General features: G+C 40.8%; 1 protein-coding gene across 6 annotated transcripts in view; it reads right to left on the bottom strand.

The window, feature by feature from the left end:
* The window catches only part of atrx (ATRX chromatin remodeler), a 212,591-nt gene that overhangs the window by 93,288 nt on the left and 93,654 nt on the right, over positions 1-25,649 (bottom strand). For all 6 annotated transcript variants that reach the window (XM_063061026.1, XM_063061022.1, XM_063061025.1 and 3 more), the window contains 3 exons: positions 20,515-20,624; positions 18,506-18,652; positions 15,336-15,513 (listed from right to left, as the gene is read on the bottom strand). In XM_063061026.1, the coding sequence (XP_062917096.1) occupies positions 15,336-15,513; positions 18,506-18,652; positions 20,515-20,624 (435 nt within the window). The remainder of the gene's footprint in view (positions 1-15,335; positions 15,514-18,505; positions 18,653-20,514; positions 20,625-25,649) is intronic.

Here is a 25,649-nt window from a genome sequence, read left to right as displayed (position 1 = left end):
ACAGGACGATGCAGTAGGCAGTTTTAATGGTTCAGCATGGACTAGATGGGCTGAAGGGTTTCTGTGCTGTACTTTTCTATGACTCTGTAAGACGTTATCTCACGAAAGTTAGGAAGCCTCCGCAATGATGAAGTTTTTCAGCCTGAATAGGACAATTTAAAATGTAGTATGCTGTGGATGTCTATACATAGTAGTTGCATTATATAATACGCTGCGTATATAGTTGAGATACATTGAGCGGAGTTTATTGTTAAGCAGGGAGGAGTGTTGTGTATTTAATATTTCAACAACATTTGAGTGAGTGAGTGTGCGCGCACACGTGCACGTTTATTTACTTGATTTGCATTCTTGTTCCTTTAAATAATTCATTACAGGTTACATGTACAAATACAGGTGTCCCCTGCTTTTTGAACGTTCGATTTACGAAACCTCACTGTTACGAAAGACCCACATTAGTTCCCTGTTTTTGGTAACAGAAGGTGTTTTCACTGTTATGAGAAAAGGCAGCGTGCGATAAAAATCAGCGCACACCCCGAGCAGCTGCTCCCCCCACCTCCAGATTCGGAACGGCATTCTAGCCGGCACTGCTTAAACACGTGCCTGTGAGCAGCCGTTAGCAAGATGAGTTCCACGGTATCTGAAAAACCTAAAAGAGCTCCTAAGGGTGTTACACTTAGCGTAAAACTAGACATGATTAAGCGTTTCAATCATGGTGAACGAAGTAAGGACAAAGTGAGTTTGGCTTGTGGAAGTTGACAAAGGTGATGTTGAAGAGGTTTTGGCATCTCATGACCAAGAACTGATAGATGAAGAGCTGATGCAATTGGAAGAGGGAAGGATAACAATCAAAACTGAATGTAGTAGCCAACGGACTGAAAGTGAAGTCGTCCAGGAACTGAACGTGAAGCAACTGCGTGAGATTTTTGCTGCAATGATAAAGTACGACTTTAATTTTGAAAGAGTACGTCGGTTTAGGGCATATTTGCAGGATGGTTTGAGTGCTTACAAAGAACTGTATGATAGAAAAATGCGCGAGGCTAGCAGTCAAGCAAGCCTTCCACATCAGCCACAGCAGACAACAAACCTCAACCTTCGACATCGAGGCAGACATAGACGATGACCTGCCTGCCCTGATGGAAACAAACCACTCCGACCCCCGGGCCGCGGAGAATGCAGCGGTAGCCGGGACGCACCCAGCACATCTTTAAGAAAAAAGTCGAAATAAACAAGCTAATTAATTAGGTGCCGCCCGGCACGTAACTGTCGGCCCAGATTAGAGGCGATTGCCGATTGCGTTGCCTCTGATCTGGGCCGACATTTACGTGCCGGGCGGCACCTAATCAATTAGCCTGTTTATTATGGCTTTTTTTCTTAAAGATGTGCTGGGTGTGTCCCGGCTACCGCTAGACTCCTGCATGCTTCGCAGCAATGTATCAGTCAGCGGCCCAGAGGGTGGGGACCACTGCACAACCCCAACCTCCAACGACTCAGCCTAACACACCATCATCAATGTGCTCTGCACTGTCTTCCCGATTCCGGTAAGTGATACTACACTGTACATACATTATTACTACTTTATATCGGCTGTGTATTTTTATGTGTTATTTGGTATGATTTGGCAGCTTCATAGCTTAAAAGTTACTGGAGAGCGCTTGCGTCATGTTTTTGCCGAGAGCACTTGACTGATGTTTTCGCTACAGAGAACAGTGCGACATTGATTGTAGAAAAGTATTTCTACTTTATATAGGCTGTGTATTTATCATATCATTCCTGCTTTTACTATATGTTACTGTTATTTTAGATTTTATGTGTTATTTGGCATGATTTGGTAGGTTATTTTTGGGTCTGCAAACGCTCACACATTTTTCCCATATAAATAAATGGTAATTGATTCTTCCCTTTACGACATTCCGGCTTATGAACCGTTTCGCAGGGACGCTCTACCTTCGGATAGCGAGGGAAACCTGTATGTGAAATGCGTATGTTACTCTACCAAGTGATAAATAAGCCCCTTGCTTAAACACTAAGGTTAGCCCTGCATTTCGGACTCTCATATCTTCATTTGAATTATTTTAATATCTTAAAGTCACAAAATATAACTGGTGCTTCGCTGTCTCCAAGGGAGTTTGATGAGGTTTGGAGCTGTGTGTGCAGCCTGGAAGCCAAGAAGCTTGGAGATGGGACACGACCCTATGATTGACTTCATTTCTTGCCGATTAAAGTGTCAGGCAAGATTGAAATTAATGAGAACGAGAGCAGAAGGCAAACAGGCGTTCAGTGCCGTCTGCCTGCGTTTGACTGGTCTCTCTCTCTCTCCCTCTCAATGCTGCCAGGGGGTCCTGGGTCTCAGACAAGGATTAATCAACATGGTTTGTGGATTGGACTCTGTAGTTCATGTTGCAGTATGTGTGTTTGTGGTTTCTCCTTTTTTATTGTTATTTTTGTGTGATTTTGATTGGGGTGGACTGGCTCTATGGTCTGCAATCAACGCTAAATTGAACTGAACTGAACATTCCTAGACTTTTTCAATGACTTTGTAGTCTGATGTTTTATATTCTGTATTTTTCACCCGTTTTTGCTGTTTGCTCAATTTGTTCTTTTCTTTATGCGTTGGGTGTTTGACGTTTTACTTGAACGGGTTCCCTGGTGTTTGTTTTGTGGCTCTTTGCGGGAGGACGAATCTTAGGGTTGTAAACTGCATACATACTTTAATAGTAAATGTACTTTGAATCTTCAAGCTTTTTGATTTTCATCCAATTTCAACTCCCCTTCAGATTCCCACTCTGATCTACAGTATGCTTCCTCAGCCTCTTACTCTGCTGTGGTGAGTCAAGTGCAAACAAGAACCTTCATATTCCTCTTTGATTGCTTGCAACCCAATGGTATGAAGATAGAATTTTCCAATTTTATGGTAACCCACTCTCCATGTTCCTTTCCCATTCCCATCAGTTCACTCAGGGTTTCTCTCTGTCTGCCTTTCCATCTGTCCCATCTTCATCAGACAAGTTCATCACTCTCCCCCATCTGCTTCCACCTGTCCATCATCCCTCCTTTATCCTGAGCAACAGTCACAACACGCTGGAGGAGCTCAGCAGTTCGGGCAGCATCCGAAGAAACGATCAGTCAATGTTTCGGGTCAGAACCCTTCCTCAGGACTGTAGAGGGAAGGGGCAGAGGCCCTATAAAGAAGGTGGGGGGAGGGTGGGAAGGAGAAGGCTGGTAGGTTCCAGGTGAAAAATTAGTAAAGGGAAAGATAAAGGGGTGGGGGAGGGAAGCAGGGAGGTGATAGGCAGGAAAGGTGAAGAAGGAATAGGGGAAAGCACAATAGGTATTAGAAGGAGGCGGAACCATGAGGGAGGTGAAAGGCAGCTGGGGGAGGGGGCAGAGTAAAATAGGGATAGGGGAAGGGAGGGGGAGGGAATTGCCAGAAGTTGGGGAATTCTATGTTCATACCAAGGGGCTGGAGACTACCTAGATGGTATATGAGGTGTTGCTCCTCCAACCTGAGTTTAGCCTCATCATGGCAGTAGGGGAGGCCATAAATGGACATATCCGAATGGGAATGTGAAGCTGAGTTGAAGTGGGTGGCAACCGGGAGATCCTGTCAGTTGTGGCCGATGGAGTGGAGGTGCTCAACGAAGCGGTTCCCCAATCTGTGTCGGGTTTCACCGGATGCAATAGATGACCCCAACAGACTCACAAGTGAAGTGTTGCCTCACCTGGAAGGACTGTTTGGGGCCCTGAATGGTGGCAAGAGAGGAGGTGTAGGGGTAAGTGTAGCACTTATGCTTACAGGGATAAGTGCCGAGTGGGAGATCTGTGGGGAGAGACGTGTGGATCAGGGAGTCATGGAAGGACCAAACCCTGCGGAAAGCGGAGGGGGTGGAGGGGGAAAGATGTGCTTACTGGTGGGGTCCTGTTGAAGGTGGTAGAAGTTGTGGAGGATAATGTGCTGGATCCGGAGGCTGGAGGGGTGGTAGGTGAGGACAAGAGGAAATCTTTCCCTGTTGTGGTGGCGGGAGGATGGGGTGAGGGCCGAAGTGTGGGAAATGGAGGAGATGCAGGTGAGGGAATCATTGATGATGGCAGAAGGGAAACCACGATCCTTAAAGAAAGAGGACATTTAAGATGTCCTGGAACAGAAAGCCTCATCCGGGGAGCAGATGCAGCGGAGACGGAGGAACTGGGAATAGGGAATGGCATTTTGCATGTGGCAGGGTGGTAAGAGGTATAGTTGAGGTAGTTATGAGAGTCAGTGGGCTTGTTGGAGATGTCAGTGGACAGTCTGTCTCCAGAGATGGAGACCGACAGATCGAGAAAGGGGAGAGAAGTGTCCGTGATAGACCAAGAGAATTTGAGGACTGGGTGGAAGTTTGAAGTAAAGTCGATGAAATTGACGAGCTCAGCATGGGTGCAGGAAGCAGCACCAATGTAGTCGTCAATGTAGCAAAGGAAAAGTTGGGGAGCAGTACCAGAATAGGTTTGGAGCACAGACTGTTCCACATAGCCAACCAAGAGGCAGGCATAGCTGGGGCCCATGTGAGTGCCCATAGTTGCACCCTTGGTCTGAAGTAAGTGGGAAGAGCCAAAAGAGAAGTTAAGTGTGAGTACCAGTTCCACCAACCGGAGGAGGGTAGTGGTGGTGGGGAACTGGTGAGGTCTATTGTTCCAGAAAGTAGCGGAGGGCTTTGAGGCCATCTTGATGGAGAATGGAGGTGTATAATGACTGGACATCCATAGTGAAAATGAAGCGGTCATGACCGGGGAACTGGAAGTTATTGAAGAGGTGGAGGGCATGGGATGTATCCCGGACGTAGTTGGGGAGGGACTGAACTATGGGTGACACAATGGGGCCCAGGTAGGCAGATACAAGTTCGGTGGGACAGCAGCAGGCAGAAACTATGGGTCTACCGGGACAGTAAGGCTTGTGGATCTTGGGGAGAAGGTAAAACCAAGCAGTACGGGGTGTGAGAATTACGAGTTTAGCAGCTGAGGATGGAAGGTCTCTCAAGTTGATAAGGGCAGTGATGGTATGGGAGACAATGGTTTGATGTTTTTTGGTGGGGTCCTGTTCCAGGGGTAAGTAAGAGGAAGTGTCAGAGAGCTGCCGTTTGGCCTCAGTGAGGTAGAGGTCCGTCTGCCAGACTACTACGGCACCACCTTTGTCTGCTGGTTTGATAGTGAGTTTGGGATTAGTGCGAAGAGAGTGGAGGGCAGTGTGTTCATAGCAAGTGAGGTTGGAACAGGAGAGAGGAGTGGTGAAGTTGAGACGGTTGATGTCTTGGTGACAGTCTGTCTCCAACTACCGGTAATTCCCTCCCCCTCCCTTCCCCTATCCCTATTTCACTCTGCCCCCTCCCCCAGCTGCCTCCCTCATGGTCCCACCTCCTTCTACTACCCATTGTGTTTTCCCCTATTCCTGCTTCACCTTTCCTGCCTATCACTTCCCTGCTTCCCCTCCCCCTCCCCTTTATCTTTCCCCTTACTGGTTTTTCACCTGGAACCTACCAGCCTTCTCCTTCCCACCCTCCCCTCACCTTCTTTATAGGGCCTCTGCCCCTTCCCTCTTCAGTCCTGACAAAGGGTTCCGGCCTGAAACGTTGACTGATCGTTTCCAGGGATGCTGCCCGACCTGCTGAGTTCCTCCAGGGTGTTGTGAGTGTTGCTTTGACCCCAGCATCTGCAGAGTATTTTGTGCTCCTTTATCCTGATGTAGCCATGGACATCATTCCTCATTATCCACACCACCAACTACTTTGGTGTCATTTGCAAACTTACTCATCACATCTCCTACATTCACAACCATTGTTGTTAATACATATCACAAGCTATAACAGTCCAAGTACCAAGCGTAGCAGAACACTGCTGGTTAGTCTTCAGATCAGAAGAGCATCCTTCACTACTACCCTGTCTTTCGAATTAATTCTGGATCCAATTAGTCAGCTCAACTTGTTCCCATGTGCTTTAACCTTCTGGACTAGCTACGAGATGAAAACCCATTAAATGCCACAATCTAATGTAATTCGTGAGGTAGGAATCCCTGCTTGTACAAAGACATACTGACCATCCTCAATCAGCCACTGCTTATTCTTTGGTAGTTTCTCTAATTATTTCCCCATCACTGAAGTAGTTCCTTAAGCTGGGGGAGGTAGTGAGGGTAAGCTCACACTACCTATTAAATGCTCCCAATGGTGTGCATCTCATATAGCCTCTGACAACCATGTCCAGCTCCTGGTCTTCATGTGTGGCATAGCTACTAAGCCCAGTGGTACCATTTCTATTGACGGCAGAAGGGGCAAACGCGGGTTACTCGCCCCTTAAAACCGGTTGCTTTGGGCAGATGGGGCTCATCAGCCGTGGTTGGCAACTCATCTGGAAGGAAAACTCTAACCTCAAACCTCCACTGCCTTGTGGCCAAACCCACTCATGTAGAAGGCTTAGGGAGTAAACACCCTGAGGAATTTCCAGTTCCTAAGGCAGTCCTATATTGAGTTTGCAATGATTGGCAACTCCTGAACAATGCTGGTGCTAAGCTGTGTTGATCTCTGTTGTTCCTTTGGATCCATCAGGGGAGGGGGAGCCTACTACATGGGCAACATCTAGCTCTCCATATTGTATTGCCCTGACTTGCACATCACGCAGACAGCTGGATCGTAACATAATCAAACCCAACCAATGGAGGGCCTCAACTGATGGAAGTATGCAGCTATCTCTGCTGCCTTTATTAAATAACAAAACATTAGCTGCCCTCAAATAATGTTAAGCTACCATGGTCTGCGGTGGGCATAGGAAGCTGGGAGGGAGTACTACATTTGCATTCTCTCGATAAATTTCATGTATAACATCCACAGAGCAACTCAAATATTCTAAACATAACTAGTTCTATAGCGATAGTTAATGAGAAATATACACAAACACATTTTGATGAATAACAAGGATGGGGAGGGAAAGCAAAATAAAATTAAAATCTATTGTTCAATCAAGAAAGTCCTTTATCTAAAATACAACATGGTCAGTGCACAGAGAAAAGCAATCACAGCAATCAAGTTTAAAAAGACCAATTACCTTTAAGAGTTCAAAAAGTTTTTTTGGGGGAAATAAGTAGGCTTTTTTTGAAAAAAGTCAAAACTGCAAGATAAGAATCAGCTGACTTTTCAACTTTTTGGAGATGAAGGTCATTACCAAAGTTACTGCAATCTGGCAACCATTTACAATTATAAATTGATGTTAACACCCTTCCCTGCTACAGCCACCGGCAAAGTTGAACAACATTTTCAATATTTTTTTTTGAAGTATTTATCATGGTATTTTCTCTGGTGCTGCAAATAGTTTGTTTCGTCAATATTTTCATTTTCCAAGAACTGTTAATGAGGTCAGAACAATTGGATCACTGACGTGCAGCTAAGAAATTCTGCTTCACAAAACTTAGAAAATAAGGTGATATATATTGCAAGTTCTTAACCTACTCTCCTGCATTGAAGACCAAAAAACTAACTGCATAAAACAATCATAAATATCAAATTTTAGAAGTGAAAACAAAATATCATGGCATAAGTGTAGAATGAACAATTAGTAGATCATAAGACCTAGAGTAGAATTAGGCCATTTTGCCCCCCCCCCCAAGTCTGCTCCGCTATTCCAGCATGGCTGATTTACCATCCCTCTCAACCCTGCTCTCCTGCCTTCTCCCTGTAACTTTTGACACTGATTAATCAAGAACCTATCAACCTCTGCCTCAAATTGCCCAATGACTTGGCCTGCACAGCAGCTTGTGGTGAAGAATTACACAGATTCACCACCCTCTGGCTAAAGAAAATTTTCCTCATCTCTGTTCTAAATGGATGTCCTTCAATTCGGAGGCTGTACCCGCTGGTCCAAGACTCCCCCACTATAGAAAACACCATGTCCATGTCCACTCTACCTTTCAATATTAAATAGGTTTCAATGAGATCCTCTCCCTCATTCTTCTAAATTCCAGCCAGCATTGGCCCAGAGCCATCAAACACTCCTCACATATTAACCTTTTTAATTATTCTCGTGTACCTACTCTGGACTCTCTCCAATGCCAGTACATCCTTCCTTAGATAAAGGGCCCAAAACTGCTCACAATACCTCAATTATAGTCTGCTCAATACCTTATAAAGCCTCAGCATTACATCCTTGCCTTTGCATTCTAGGCTTCTTAAAATGAATGCTAACACTGCATTTGCCTTCCTTACCACCGACTCAACCTGCAATTTAACCTTTATGGAATCCCGCATGAGGACTCCCAGGTCCCTTTGCACCTCTAATTTTTGAATTTTCTTTCCATCTACTAAATAGACCATGCCTTTATTCTCCCTGCCAAAGTACACAACCATACACTCCCTATACTACATTCCATCTGTCACTTCTTTGCCCATTCCTCCAATCTGCCTAAATCCTTCTGCAGACTCCCTACCTCCTCAATGCCTCCTGCCCTTCCCCCCATCTTCACATCCTCGACAAACTTGCCCATAAAGCCATCAACTCCTTCATCCAAACCATTGACATACAATGTGAAAAGAAGCGGCCCTAACACCAACATCTCTGGAAAAGCACTAGTCACTGGTAGCCAACCAGAAAAGGGTCCTTTATTCCCACTCTTTGTCCCCTGTCAGTCAGACAGCCAATCTTCTGTCAGTCTAGTACCTTTCCCATAATACCATGAGCTCTTATTTTGTTCAGCAGACTCAGGTACAGCACCTTGTCAAAGACTTTTTGAAAATCCAAATAAACAACATCCATCGACTCTCCTTAGCCTATCCTACTGTTATTCCCTCAAAGAATTCCAACAGATTTTATCAAGCAAGATTTCCCTTTGAGAAAACCAGCTGACGTTGGCTTATTTTATAATGTGCCTCGAAGTACCCAAAATCATTAATACTAAGACCACAAAACATAGGAGCAAAAGTAGGCCATTTGGTCCATCGAGTCTGCTCCACCATTCAATCATGGTTGATCCTTTTTTTTTCTCCTCCTCAACCCCATTTCCTGGCCTTCTCCCCATAACCTTTGATGTCATGTCCTATCAAGAATCTATCAATCTCTGCCTCAAATACACCCAACGACCTGGCCTCCACAGCTGCATGAATTCCACAAATTCACCACCCTTTGGCTAAAGATAATTCTCCATATCTCTGTTTTGAATGGATGACTTCCATCCTGAGGCTGTGCCCTCCTGTCCTAGACTCTCCCACCATGGGAGACATCCTTTCCACATATACTGTCTAGGCCTTTCAATATTCAAAAGGTTTCAATGAGATCCCCCCTCATCCTTCTAAATTCCAGCGAGTACAGACCCAGTGCCATCAAACGTTCCTCGTATGATAACCCTTTCATTCCTGGAATCAACCTTGTGAACCTTCTTTGGATCCTGTCAATGCCAGCACATCTTTTCTTAGATGACAAGCCCAAAACTGTTCACAATACTCAAGGTGAGGCCTCACCAGTGCCTTATAAAGTCTCAGCATCACGTCCTTCCTCTTGTATTCTAGACCTCTTGAAATTAAAGCTAACATTACAGTTGCCTTCCTCACCACTGACTCAACCTGCAAGTCAACCTTTGAGGTGTTCTGCACAAGGACTCCAAGTCCCTTTGCATCTCAGATTTTTGGATTTTCTCCGTTTGGAAAATAGTCCGCACATTTATTTCTACTACCGAAGCGCATGATCACGTATTTTTCAACATATTAATTCATTTGCACACTTTCTTGTCCATTCTCCTAATCCATCCTTCTGCATCCCACCTGTTTACTCAACCCAACTGCCCTTCCACCAATCTTTGTATCATCTGCAAACTTGGCAACAAAGCCATCTATTCCATCATCTAAATCATTGATATACAGCATAAAAAGAAGTGATCCCAACACCGACCCCTGAGGAATACCACTAGTCACTGGCAGCCAACCAGATAAGGATCCTTTTATTCCCACTCGCTGCTTTCTTCCAAACAGCCAATGCTCTAACCACGTTAGTAACTTTCCTGTAGTACCATGGGCTCTTAACTTGTTAAGCAACCACAAGCATGGCACTTTGTCAAAGGCCGTCAGAAAGTCCAAATATACAACATCCACTGCATCCTCTTTATCTATCCTACTTGTAATCTCCTCAAACAGGTGGATTTTCCCTAAAGGAAAGCATGCTGACTTTGCCCTATCTTATCGTGTGTCACCAAGTACTCCATCACTTCATCCTTAACAACTGACTCTAATATCTTCCCAACCACTGAGGTCAAGCTAACCGGTCTATAATTTCCTTTCCGCTGCCTTCCCCCTTTCTTAAAAGAGTGGAGTGACATTTGCAATTTTCCAGTCCTCTGGCACCAGGTCAAAGTCCAATGATTTTTGGAAGATCATTACTACTGCCTCCACAATCTCTACCGCTACCTCTTTCAGAAACCTAGGGTGTAGTTCATCTGTTTGAGCACCTTCTCCCTTGTAATAGTAACTGCACCCACTTCTCTTCCTTCACACACTACAACACCTGGCATACCGCTGGTATCTTCCACAGTGAAGACTGATGCAAAATACTCATTTAGTTCACCTGCCATCTCCTTGTCCTGTGTTATTATTTCTCCCGTCTCATTTTCTACTGTTCCTATATCCATTCTCACCTTATTTTTTACATACTTGAAAAAGCTTTGATATTATTTGTTAGCTTGCTTTCATATTTCATCTTTTCCCTTCTAATGACTCTTTTAGTTGCTGTCTGTAGGTTTTTAAAAACTTCCCAATCCTTTACATTCCCACTAATTTTTACTTTGTTGTATGCCCTCTCTTTTGTCTTTCCATTAGCTTTGACTTCCCTTGTCAGCCATGGTTGTACGATTTTGCTATTTGAGTATTTCTTCATTTTTGGCATACACATGTCCTGCACCTTCTCCATTTTTCCCAGAAACGCATGCCATTGCTGCTCTGCTGACATCCCTACCAGCAGCTCCTTTCAATTTACTTTGGCCAACATTGTACTAAACACGGAAGTCAAGCTAACTGGCCTATAATTTTCTTTCTCTGCCTCCTTCCTTTCTTAAAGGGTGTAGTGACATTTGCAATTTTAGAAAAATGAATTAAATACATAGTTCTCACTAATACCAAATTGCAATAAACTGTTACTTCTGCGTAGCCGGCTGGTGACGTAGTGGCATTAGCGCCGGACATCGGAGCGAAGGCTCCCAAGTTCGAATCCAGCCAGCTCCCTTGCACGCTTTCCATCCATGCTGGGTTGAGCGTCGAGCTAGCAACTCGGCCTCATAAAAATAAGTAAGCCTGCTAAAAAAACACCGTCATGACGGCGTCCCAATGGCTCCACTCATAGTTAAGGGCTTTCTTCTTCTTCTTATTATTATTACTTCTACATAGAACTAGATGCCAACATGCTTTTATTACCTAATGGTAAATTTACGACTCAATAAGTATGATGAGCAAATATCAACTTGTACAATTGAAAGGAAGACTATGATTTATGTGCACAGCATCATTGTAAAAATGTTTCATCAAATATGGACTAAATCAGGGGTTCCCAACCTTTTTTATGCCATGGTCCAAAACCATTAAGCAAGGGTTCTGTAGACCCCAGGTTGGGAATTCTTGGGTTAAATAATGTTGCAGTATCTGCAATTTTCATGGTGATATGTTGAAAATTTAATTACATCAAAATACATGCCATAACTGCCTTGAACTTCTTAATCAAAACTTGTGAAAGACATACTGACATTTATATATCTTTCATTCAGAAGCATTTTATTCCAAGCATTTCAAAGCACTATATAGTCAACAAAGTATACTGGAATGTAGGAGGAGCAACAGCAGCTATCTTGCACACAAGATGCTTTAATAATAACAACAAGATAATCGGCTGTAGTATACTGACAGAAGGATAAACATAGGCATACTATGGTTACTTCCTCTGTTCTTTAAAAACAATGCTCCGAGATCTCACCAAGTTGGACCTCAGCTTCAAACCTTGTCTGAAAGAACATCAAGAATGCAACAGTTTCACCGTGCTCTGGGACGATAGGCTGCATATTCTACGTTGCAACAAATATGGGAATTATTTAGCTTATCTGGATCAGGACTTGATTTGAGGGTGCTCCGAATGCAGAACAACCATTAAATTGCACTTTAAGACTGCAGACCATCAAAAAGTTTGGAATTGAGTTCTGATGCTAACCGCGCGTGAACGAAAGAAATCAAAGCCAACATAAAAGCCAAGGAGAGGGCATAGAGCAAAAATTAGTGGGAAGCTTTTAAAAACCAACTAAAAATGTAATTGAGAAGGAAAAGATGGAATATGGAAGTAAGCTTGCCAATAACATTGAAGAGGATACCAAAAGTTTCTTCAGATACATAAATTGTAAAAGAGATGAGAGTGGATACTGGACCACTGGAAGTCCCAGGAGTCAAGGGTCATGAAGTGTGTGAAGTTACCATAACTGGAGAGAAGGTTCTCAGGAAACTGAAAGATCAGAAGGTAGATAAGTCATGTGGACCAGGTGATGTATACCCCAGAGTTCTGAAAGAGGTAGCTGAAGAGATCATGGAGGCATTAGTACTGATCTTTCAAGAATCACTAGATTCTGGAATGTTTTCAGAAGACTGGAAAATTGCAGCTGTCACTCCACTCTTCAAAAAGGGAGAGAGGCAGAAGAAAGGAAACTACAGGCCAGATAGTCTGACCTCAATGGTTGGAAAGATGTTGGTGAGTTGATTATTAAGGATCAGTTCTAAGGGTACTTGAAGGCACAGGATAAAACAGGCCATAGTCAGCACAGTTTCCTCAAGGGAAAATCTTGCCTGACAAATCTGTTGGAATTCTTTGAAGAAATAACAAGCAGGAAAGACAATGAAGAATGAATTGATGTTGCATTTTCAGAAGGCCTTTGACAGGGCGCTACACAAGAGGCTGCTTAACAAGCTACGAGCCAATGGTATTACAGGAAAGATTCTGGCATGGATAAAGCAGTGGCTAATTGGCAAGAGGCAAAGAGTGGGAATAAAGGGAGCCTTTTCTGGCTGGCTACTGGTGACTAGTGGTGTTCCACAGGGGTCTGTGTTAAGATAGATTCTTTTTACATTATATATCAGTGATATGCATGAGTGCTTGGTTGCCAAGTTTGCAGATGATATGAAGACGTAGAGAAGATATAGAAAGACTTAGATTTGGAGAATGGGCAAAGAAATGGAAGATGAAATAGTGTTGGGAAGTGTGTGGTCATGCACTTTGGTAGAAGAATTGAAAGGGTTGACTATCTTCTAAATGGAGAGAAAATATAAAAATCTGAGGTACAAAGGGACTTCGGAGTCCTTGTGCAGGATTCTCTAAAGGTTAATTTGCAGGTTGAGTCTGTGGTGAGGAAGGCAAATGCAATATTAGCATTCATTTCAAGAAGACTAGAATATAAAAGCAAGGATGTAATGTTGAGACTTTATAAAGCACTGGTGAGGCCTCACATGGAGTACTTGGAGCAGTTTTGGGCCTGTTGTCTTAGAAAGGATGAACTGAAACTGGAGAGGGTACAAGGAGGTTCAGGAAAATGATAGCAGGTTTGAGCAGCTTGTCATATGAAGAGCATTTGATGGCTCGGGACCTGTATTCACTGCAATTCAGAAGAATGAGGGGTAACCTCACTGAAACCTATTGAATGGTGAAAGGCCTTGATAGAGTGGATGTAGAGAGGACGTTTCCTATGGTGGGAGAGCCAAGACCAGAGGACACAGCCCCAAAATAGAGGGGTGTCCTTTTAGAATGGAGATGAGGAAATTCTTCAGCCAGAGACTGGTGAATCTGTGGAGGCCAAGTCAATATGCATACTTAAGGCAGAGATTGATAGATTCTTGATTGGTCAGGGAATGAATTGATACAGGAAGAAGGCAAGAGATTCGGACTGAGAGGGAAATGGATCAGCCATGATGAAATGGTGGAGCAGTCTCGATGGGCCAAATGCCCTAATTCTGCTCCTATATCTTATGGTCTATCCAAGTACCAAAACTTGGGTATATATAAAGTACATTTGATCTAGCTGGAAGTTTAAAATTTAAATAATTTGGAAAACAAAATTACATTTGCAGATAGAGTGACAAGTTACATATTTTTAAACAGAGTGGGGCAAGTCAGTTCTAGTTACAAGAAATCAATGACGTGACTGGGTATCACATTGAAATTTTCCCAAATTAGCAGCTAAAAGGATTATCCCCAAATTGATAAAATGTGCTTGTAGAATGCTTGCTAAGACCAATTTCAATATTACATCTGCACTTAAACCCAAATCTAGATGGTTATTAATAATAGCACTGAATCAGTAGACTTAGCTTTTGATTGGATTGATAGGGTTTCTGCTCTCAACTTGTACAAACATTAAATAATGCAAAGGTATTTAAAAACAATCAACATAATAAAAGGACTAATCCAAAACTGATCTAGCGTGGGTCTCAATAAATGTTTTTTTTTAATGTATTAAGCTGCTACAACTGCATTGGCAATTTAAAATTAACTGTTTACTGGACTTGCCATTTTAAGTTGATAAAATAACCCATTTTAGCGTTTTAACTTGTACTGACTTTCATTAAGTCTCCTAGATCGTAACAGTAATAGGACACCACATGGTCCTTTAAAACTGCCTCACCATTCAATAATTTCAGTTGATGGAAAATGTTTCAAGTCTACATTTCCTCACAATCACCTTTTTTTGTGTCTAAACATCTTTGTAGTGAATGACCAAGCTTAGAGGATAGAAGGTTCTAAATAGTATAACAAGCAAATGCAGTTGTGAAGGTGGTAGCTATGTACACAGATCATTAGAATTTCAAGAATAGGCACAGACAATAAATATTAATACAAGGTCATTATATCTACAGACTGAAAAACCATTTATGATTTATGCTGCAGTTATACAAACACTATCACGCCATAGCTTCAGCACTGAGCACATTTTTGGGCACTACATCTTAAGATGTACTACTGAGTCGACATAGTAGTAGCACATCTAAGGACATAGATGGCTTAATCACAGTAAGCTAAAAATTACAACTAGATAGACACATAGTAAAGTATTTACTTCAACAAATAGCAACCGATAAAAGGTTAATTATTTATTATAAATATGAGACTGGGAGATTGTTAACCAATGATATTCAGGAATACTGAGAAAAAGTATATGTAGTTAAGCCAACCACAATCTAAATGAAGAGTGGACCGGGCTCCAGCATTAAATAGCTTAATCCACATCTTATGTTGCTGTGCTATATGGATAACATAGCCAAAACATTACAAGGCTATCAAAACTTGTCTGAAGAGCAATAAACCAAACTAAAACTCACCAGGGTTTACTAAAGTCTTCTGGAACATTTCTTTCATCTTCCTGCTTTTTACATTTCTGCCTTGTGCAAGATTTCGATACATTTCGTAACCTAGAATCATTATACCTCCATCCTCCACCCATCTTTCAAGAAGGTAGGCTCTCTCCTGAGGACGTTTAACTGTCGCTAATTCATTAACCTTAAAGACAGAAAATAAAATTACTGTATATTGCTGAATCTGTCAAAATCCTGAAGTTTCAAGATTTAAAACATTCACATTTTGTAGTAAGTACATATTCAAAAAAGACACCTTTAAACAAAATCAATAGTATATATTACAAACAATAATAAAGCAATAATACAGAACGGCAAATTACCTTGATAATTGAGTTGAATGAAACTGCAATTTCCCAGGTTTTCAAAAGGCTGTGCTAATATTATTAAAATGTTGTGCTAATATTATTCCTCGTGACTGGATGTGCTGTGTGTGACATGTACTGTGTTTTATATCTTGGCCCCAAAGGAACGCTGTTTTGTTTAGCTGTATACATGTGTATGGTCGAATGACAATTAAACTTGAACTTGGAAAAAAATACTTTTCCTATCATGCAAGACAGCGGGAACTACACTTGTTTTGTGTTGAACAGCAGACATAACGATTTACCACAATAAACCAATAGTTCATGAAATTTGCTATGTAATTTCCTTATAGTGATATTCATGTTTGCACATTCTTCAGCCAGGTCACATGTTCCCAACAGAGTAATCTTAGCCACTAAGAGTTTTAAATATACAACTATTTATTACTAGGGAAATGCATGGGAATCACAGATTCCATGGAATGCCACACACACATGAACAAGTCCTCCACATTCATGTGAGCCATCAAGCATTAATTACACTAATCCTATTTCCCAGCACTCATGACTAGCATGCCGAAGCAGTTCAAGTGAACATCTGAACACTTCCTAAATGCTGTGAGAACATTTGGCTCTGCCACGTGCTGCAGAATTGTGATGAAAAAACTCCCAAATCCACCACACCATAACATAAATTCTTTTGGTCAGATACCCCTGGTAAGGGGTAAAGTAGCTCACTATGTATCCTATCCGTACCCATCATAATTCTGAACACCTCAATCAGTTCATCTCTCAGCTTTCTGTGCTCAAAGGTAAACAAATCCAGCCTATTCAGTCTATCCTCCTGGCTGAAATGCAGCATTTTAGACAACATCCTGATGACTCTCCACTGCACCACTGCCAAGGTAATCATATCTTTAATATGATGTGGTGGGTAGAGTTACACAACACCAGCTCTAGCTCACTAATAATTTGTCCAGTTCTCTGCTCTCATTAACCTTCTTAACCATCTTATCTCTTTGTGCTGTTGACTTCAGGGAGCCTCGGATATGTACAAGGTCCACTAAATCTTTTAAAACTCTAATTTGTGATCATAGTACCAAACAAAACACAGGATTACAATAATTTTTGTAAGCACTGTGGTAAAACCAATGGATCAAGTAAGCAATGATTCATAGTAAATACTGATTACATATATAATGATGATTTGATCATAGGATTTCTGAATTACCCATGATAACCTAAAAGATAATTAGATATTTATTTATTCAATAAAAATAAGGGTTATCTAACAAACAGCCTGTCTATTATCAAAAACAATGTCCTTGTTAAAAAACATTCCTCATCCTCTGAAATATCCAGATGCTAAAGCTTTTTGAATTATAATGATTAAAAAAATTATGATTGCGTTAAAAATTAACCTGAACAAAAACAATGATAATAAATCTCCAAAGCTTTACATTCTACCAAAATATGTCATCCAAGAGCAATCAAAAAGGTAACTCAATGCTTTTCAAAATAATATACTATTACCAAGTCAATAACAGTATTTTAAGCAAACTGTAAAACACTCACTTTGTTAGAGAGAATGCTTTCACTAATAGAAGAATCCATACATATTTTTTATAAAATAGGGAAATTAAAAAAATTCTTCCCTCAGTAGTTAAAAAAATGGATTTTTTACTCGAAGAGGAAATAAACAGCATAAAAAATAAGTAATTTACAGAAAACGGATAAAGATGGGGAATGCCTGATATATACAGCGGATGAAATGAGAATGAACTAACATGAAGGACAAGCACAATATAAACCATTCAGGCCAGAAGGCCTGTTTCTATCCTGTATATTCTATGCAGAAGATGTCCATTAATTAATTTAAATGAACAGTTTAAAAGTAACATTATATCCAACTTTTGCCTCCCCCCACCCTCACCTTATCTCCCTGCCCACCCACTGCCTCCTCCCCCCTTTTCTTTCTTCATGGCCTCCTGTCTCTTTCACCAACCAACTTTCCAACTCTTTACTTCTTTCCTCCCCTTTCAGGTTTCACCTAGTGTTTCCCTCTGCCCTTCCCCACCTTTTACATCTGCTCCTCAGCTTTTGTTCTCCAGTCCTGCTGAAGTTGTCTGAGCCTGAAACGCCAACTGTACTTTTTTCCATAGATGCTGCCTGGCCTGCTGAGTTCTTCCAGCATTTTGTGTGTGTTGCTTGGATTTCCAGCATCTGCAGATTTCCTCTTGTTTGTGATTATATCCAACTATACCAGTCATCAACTAAATAACCAGTACAATTTCATAGGGTAAAATAGTTACTGAACGCCTATTTTCCAAATGTAAAAATTGGCCAAACTGAGGTGTCTATTTGCACGAAAGCTGAAACCTATGTAGACCAACTGGGAGTGGCAAAGAGCACCTGCAGCAGGGCAGGAAGAGTTTGAACCTGATGCTAAACCACACATGATGAGAAGATGAGCAGATTAAACAAACAGGTAGATGATTCATCTGGGGATGTTGGAAAGAGAAGTGAAAACCAGGAACTAATGCAGAGAACAGTTCGTTGAGAATTTCCCCAGAACTTCAAACTATTCATATTGGTAATTTACATCAAAAGCTCTTTGCAATATTTTAAAAAGAATTTTAATTTTTAAATCAAAGTTTTATCATTCTAGCAGTTTCAAAATATAATCTCATTTGCATTCACTCTGTTAGTTGACCATTTGAAAGATGATCAAGTTAATACAAAAAAGAAAAAAATACATTTTAATCCCCTGCAATAAACCAGACTATAAAATAGTATAGAAATGAAGCTGAAAGCTAAAAAATTATAAAATACCTCCAAGCATTCATCATCATCCAGTCCTTCCTGCCATTTTGAAAATTCATTGATCCAATTCAACACAGTGTTAAGTGGGCAAACGATTAAAGCAGTTCTGAATTCAAGTTTCTCAGCTAACAGCACAGTATGCAGAAAGGTCACAACCTGTAAGCAACACACACAAAAAAACTATTATAGAAGATCAATTTAAATCATAACAATTTTATCCATTTTCTCTTTCATGTTTTTACTCAATGTGCAAAGGCAGGATATACAATCAAAGGTTCATATTGAATGCTACTCAAGACAAAATACAAGAACTACAGCTAAAACTGGTAAAGAGGATGGATTAAGAGATATTGAAATAAAACTCATAATAATGAATTAATTGGAAGTGCTGCCATGACTGTAATTGTGGGGATATATTTTTCTGAGCTTAACTTAGGTTCTCCTCCAGAGGGAAATAGATATAATGTAGAAAATTGCCTCATTATAAATTTTGAGTTTAAAAAATCACTGGATACCTTGCTGTAACAATATAAAACCACAAATACAAAAATAAAACTAAAAGCTAAATTAATTTTAATAGCAGCAGTTGAATATCCAATTTAGTGCCATGTATATTTGAATTTAATGCAGGATCTAAAATACTCTATTATGAATGTAATATCATGCATTCAATTTTATGTATGTGCAGCATTAAAAACATATTTTGGTTAGAAAGAACAGATTCACACTACAAAGCAATCTCATATCAACAAAGCAAAACAGTATTTCATAATTAAATGCTGCTTGATGCTGAGTAACAATAGTTGGCAAGAAGCAGTGCAATTTTTTGGATAATTGTATAAGAAGTGGGTGCTGACACTGATTTAAATGTAGATCAAGTTACACTGAAGATAGTCAAGGCCAGTAAAAATAAATTTCTTATCTGTAAACGGTAATTGAACTCTTGAACTTTAAACCAATATATGAAATTAATCTTTTTATGAACATTTTTCACTATTGCTCACCACCTACTTTCATATTAAAAGCTTTTCTTATTCACAATAAACAATTGGTTCTATATAATCAAATGCTCTACTCCCTTTCACCTGTTGCTTCAATGCAACATTTTTCAGTATTAAGCTGATAATTGTTCTGAATAAATTTGGTTGATCTGAGCTTATATTTTTTGGGTGCCAAATTATTAATGAAGTCTTCCAGCTCCTGACTCATCTCCGCTATATTCTGCCAAACTAGTACTGAAAACTGCGTGCCGCATCTTAAGCTGCTAGATATTTAAATTCACAACAAATATGAAATCAATTGCTATAAGTTCTGCAATTCAGAGAAAAAATAGATCTTTTTTGTTGTTGTCCTTAACTGCTTCCCTTTGAGAACTGCACCAGGAAACTCAGCCAAAGATTTACTGTCAAGTGGGATTTGAAGCGCATGGAAATCAACAACATTTGTACACTTCAATGCAAGAACAAAAGCCAAAAAAAAGTAAAACCACAAAGAAGTAGAATATACTGAATATACAGTCTTGACTGTATGTACAGAGATGACAGAATTAATTTAATTCAATCCAATCAGAAAGCAGACTGATCCAAAGCATTACTGTTTCTCTCTTCACGCGATCTGATGAATTTTCCCAACCTTTTCAGTTTACATTTTCAAATCTGATATCAATCTAGAAATTACACAGTGATACCAACACTAGAATGACTGAACGCACATCTGTTTCAGTGTATATTTACAACATTCAAAAATGCTATGCATTAAAGTAGCTTAATTTGGCTGCAAGATGGTGTTCATCTGTCAACACTTAAAAGGCTTTTTTGTGAAAGCCAGATTCTAAGAACTTCAAGATACCTTGGACCTGTAGTCTAATAGTAAATCTGGATTTTATTTGTAATGTCATTGTTATAAATCTCATGTTTTCAAATTCTTGTGAAAGCGAAGAACTATAAAAAGCTAAAATCTGGCAAACTACCAAATGGTCCCCTTAGTTTAAGTTTCATTATTTCAGACTCAACACTTACCTGCAATGTCTTTCCAAGTCCCATGCAATGTGCCAATATGCATCCTGAGCCCGGCTCTTTTAAGGCCTTGCTCACTGACTCACAGCAACAGTCCCACATAAACTGTACACCTGTATAAATGAACATGTATTTTTAATCAAAATAAAAACTATACAATCAAGAAATCTATATTTCTACAACATAACCTACATTACAGAAAGGTTATACTTTAGATAAAATGATTTTTAATGTGTGTGTGTATGTATGATTTCTTAATTTTTGCACAAGTTTGTGCATGACCCATATATAAAAACGGCTTCCATCTTTTTTGCAATGCAACAATCTGACGTGTTAAAATTAAGTTTCTCCTTTGACTATACATTCCAGTAATGTTAAGATTATGGATCACAAATCACAGCTCAAGAGATTTATAGCAACAAGCTTTTTGGTTCTCTTGCATTGCAAGTTTGGAATCTACTCCTGAGCATATTTAAGATGGAGATTGACAGGTTCTTGATTAATCAGGGCAGCAAAGGTTACAGGGAGAAGGCAAGAGAATGGGATTGAGAGGGAGGATAGATCAGCCATGGTGGAGTGGCAGAGCAGATTCAATGACTCAAATGGCCTAACTATACTCTCATGTATATTGGTCTCATAACCTCAGGGTGAAGGATCAATTCTACGTTCTAATCTTGGCATATATCCATATAGCACATGCTTTAAAGTAGGACTATGTCATCAGACCTTTGCATTTAGGCTACATCTAGCCACTGTGATGTATACACGTGGGCCGTGTGTCACCTTCCAGAGAGTATTTCTACACAATACATGGCCCATGGCATTTGACAAAGTTCCACACGTTAGGCTTATTCAGAAAGTTAGAAGGCACGGGATCCAGGGAAATTTGGCCAGGTGGATTCAGAATTGGCTCGCCTGCAGAAGGCAGAGGGTGGTGGTGGAGGGAGTACATTCAGATTGGAGGATTGTGACTAGTGGTGTCCCACAAGGATCTGTTCTGGGACCTCTACTTTTCGTGATTTTTATTAACGACCTGGATGTGGGGGTAGAAGAGTGGGTTGGCAAGTTTGCAGAAGACACAAAGGTTGGTGGTGTTGTAGATAGTGTAGAGGATTGTCAAAGATTGCAGAGAGACATTGATAGGATGCAGAAGTGGGCTGAGAAGTGGCAGTGTGAGGTGGTACACTTTGGAAGGACAAACTCCAAGGCAGAGTACAAAGTAAATGGCAGGATACTTAGTAGTGTGGAGGAGCAGAGGGATCTTGGGGTACATGTCCACAGATCCCTGAAAGTTGCCTCACAGGTGGATAGGGTAGTTAAGAAAGCTTATGGGGTGTTAGCTTTCATAAGTCAAGGGATAGAGTTTAAGAGTCGCGATGTAATGATGCAGCTCTATAAAACTCTGGTTAGGCCACACTTGGAGTATTGTGTCCAGTTCTGGTCACCTCACTATGGGAAGGATGTGGAAGCATTGGAAAGGGTACAGAGGAGATTTACCAGGACGCTGCCTGGTTTAGAAAGTATGCATTATGATCAGAGATTAAGGGAACTAGGGCTTTACTCTTTGGAGAGAAGGAGGATGAGAGAGATGATAGAGGTATACAAGATAATAAGAGGAATAGATAGAGTGGATAGCCAGTGCCTCTTCCCCAGGGCACCACTGCTCAATACAAGAGGACATGGTTTTAAGGTAAGGGGTGGGAAGTTCAAGGGGGATATTAGAGAAAGGTTTTTTACTCAGAGTGGTTGGTGTGTGGAATGCACTGCCTGAGTCAGTGGTGGAGGCAGATATACTAGTGAAGTTTAAGAGACTACTAGACAGGTATATGGAGGAATCTAAGGTGGGGACTTGTATGGGAGGCACGGTTTGAGGGTTGGCACAACATTGTGGGCTGAAGGGCCTGTACTGTGCTGTACTATTCTATGTTCTATGTAACAGGTATGCATATTACTCATGACACAACCGTGACATGAGAAATAAGTACTTGGTAGAATTTGGGGAGGCATACAGGAGGTAGATCAGCTGGTAGAGCAGAGTCCGAACAACAACCTTGCACTTAATGTCAGTAAGACTAAGGAATTGATAGTGGACTTCAAGAAGGGGAAGATGAGAGAAAACATAACCATCCTCATTAAGGGATCAGCAGTGGAAAGGGTGAGCAGCTTCAAGTTCATGGGTTTCAACATTCCTGGGCCCAACTTATTAATGCAATTAAAAAGAAAGGTCGTCAGCAGCTATGTTTCGTCAGAAGACAAAATCTCCTTAAAGTCTCTGTAAAGTTCTACAGATGTACTGGTAAGCATTCAATATACAGGATCGGAAAAAGATGCAGAGGGTTGCAAATTCAGTCAACTCTGTCATGGGCACTAGCTTCCCCTCCATCAAGGGCATTTTCAATAGTAAATGCTTCATCTGTCATTAATTACGCTCAGCATCTATGACATGCTCTCTTTGCACTACTACAATCAGGGAGGTGATACAGGAGCCTGTAGGTACTCAGTGTTTTAAGAACAGCTCCTTTCCCTCTGCCATCAGATTTCTGAATGGACCGTTACCATTACCTCACTTTTCACACTACCTTCTTTTTATATACATTTGTTACTGTAACTTATAGTAACTTCTATGTATTGCACTGCATTGCTACAACAAGTTTCACAGCAATAAAACCAATTCTGAATATACTTTGCAAAGCTTAGAAAATGTTTATTTATTGCTGCATTAACTTCTCACTGTTGCAACAGATGGAGCACTTATAACATTGAAAGAGTATATGCCCTTTTGGACTACTGAAACATGTTGCCAAATTTCCAGAATCTTTCTCGGTTCATTGTATTATCTTTTATGAAGACATTGCAACTGGACAGTTAAAATAAATAGAAGTGTTATAGGGACAGTCCTGGAAAGTGTAATATTCATTCATCTAAATACTCATTAACCGTTCAAAAATTCATTGAATAGCTGATTCAAGCCCAATAATGCTGCTGTGCGCTGAACTTCAAGGTGGTTATTAGTCGTACATTTGTATATATGCCTGCAGAACCACTGGAGTCTATTTCTGCTATCCTTAAAGGGAAAGTCCTGCCAATGACTTGGTGAGCAATGGATCTTACGCTTTTCAACCTTATTACAGGACATGTAAAAAATCTCAACTCATCACTCCCAGGGAAGATTATATTACAAAGGCACCTTTCAGCTCCTGAAAAAGTTGAAGATTCTATGAAGAGATTAAAGGCTGATTTATATTTGTGTGTCAAATGTACGCCGTAGCCGCGAACCCTACGCTGCACTCTACGCAAACCCTACGCCGCAGCCTAACGTGCACCTCTCCCAAAATGTAACTATGCGTCGCGGCAACGCAGACCGAAACAACTGCGATTGGTTCGCTTGGTAGTATCACATTTCCTCCTACGCTGCAATAGCTTCCCATTGGGCAACTGAAAGGCAGGGAAGGAACTCTGGCTGCAATGCTTTCCATAAAGCTTTACAGACCTCCGAAATTATGGAGGACACATTTCACTTTTACGAAAAAAGATGCTCGCTTTAAACTTGTTTACCCCGAGAAAGACTACCATGACCATGAAGCCTTGTGCGGGCAAGTGTGTGTGCATGTGTGATGTGCCGATTTTTTTCGACAAATCGATTTTGGATCAAAATTCTCGATTCTGTTAAGTGATTCTACATACAGAAAATTCACCCTCCTTCAGCTTCAGTCGCCATTGTTTGAAGTTTGAGTTTCTTCGTGTTGAGTTTCAACACGAAGAAACTCAACACAGTGGCATAGAAACCCCACTGCCAACTAGCGTTTTGGCAGTGAATTGCAGAGTGACGCAGACACATCAACGCACAAACATAAATGCTCACAACGGCGTAGCCCACTTGCGTAGACCATGGTGTAAGCTAGTACGCACAAGTATAAATCAGCCTTAAGTGTCAGAACACTTTTCCCATCTCAAGGGAAAACATACAACCAAAACTTTATGTAATTGTTTGTACACATGAGGAATTCCATGGGTGGTTACTAGGATTGTTTGATAAGTTTCAGGCCTGTTATAATGACCAATATATCTGTAACAGTTACTTGAAAACAAACCAAAATTGCTGAGAGACTAAGCCAGGTAATCAACACAGTATGTCTCGCTTCCAAATAACACATTTTCAAATCAAGAAAAGCAAGTTTGACCCTTTATCACGAAGCCAGCAAAGATGAATGATCTTGTAGTGATGATAAACTAACCAAACTAAATTAGCAATATGACTGTATAATTAGCAGAGCTGGTTCACGAGCACCAGGGCGTAGCAAAGTAGTCAATAGATATTTAGTGTCTTTCTTTTCACAAGGTGAAATTTTTGCAATAAAAATATATAAAAGTCTAGCCTGCCTTGTAGTTGCAAATTTCGTATGTACTGTAGGCTAGGAGATGTGGGCCATGCCTGACATTCTGAAAATTTCCATTACAAAAACGTAGTAAATAACAAAGATAAATGGATTCCACACATTTCCTGTTTCTTTTTTTATCCACACATAATTAACTCCTGTTCAGCTAAATATATAGTGTCAAGAAACTTCAATTTTCACAACTTTTTTGCATGTATTAATGCCATAGCAGGGCTGTGTGATTAAAAATAGAAAATACTCTGCAGGTCCAGGAAATAGAAGCTTGCAGGGTGGGTGGGGAAGAAGCAAAACTGGGGTGATCATGGGAATGAACTGTCTTATTGAGGAAGTGAATGGCAACAGTTAATGAGAACATAGACAAAACAATGTAGTGGTTACAAAACGCAAGAGCAGGAAGGCATATGCCCAGGTCGGACTGAGCATGTCCTCCACACCCAGAGTGGGGAGAAAAATAAAAACAAGCTGAACCAGTATCACAAATGGGTGATCTGAAATCTAAAATTTCAGTTACTTCATTCCTCTGAATCAATTGTCCTCCTTAATGTTCACTAAGATTGATTTATTGAGATCTGGCGCAGAACAGGCCCTTCCAGCTCTTCGAGCTGCGCCGCACAGCAACCCCTGGTTTCACCTAATCATGTGGTAATTTACAATGACCGATTAACCTACCTACCAGTGCTTCTTTGGACTGTGGGAGGAAACTGGAGCACACACGCGGTCATGGGGAAAATGTACAAACTT

Source organism: Mobula hypostoma, chromosome 10, assembly GCF_963921235.1.
Source record: "Mobula hypostoma chromosome 10, sMobHyp1.1, whole genome shotgun sequence".
Classification (NCBI taxonomy): domain Eukaryota; kingdom Metazoa; phylum Chordata; class Chondrichthyes; order Myliobatiformes; family Myliobatidae; genus Mobula; species Mobula hypostoma.
This window is presented reverse-complemented; position numbering and strand designations above follow the sequence as displayed.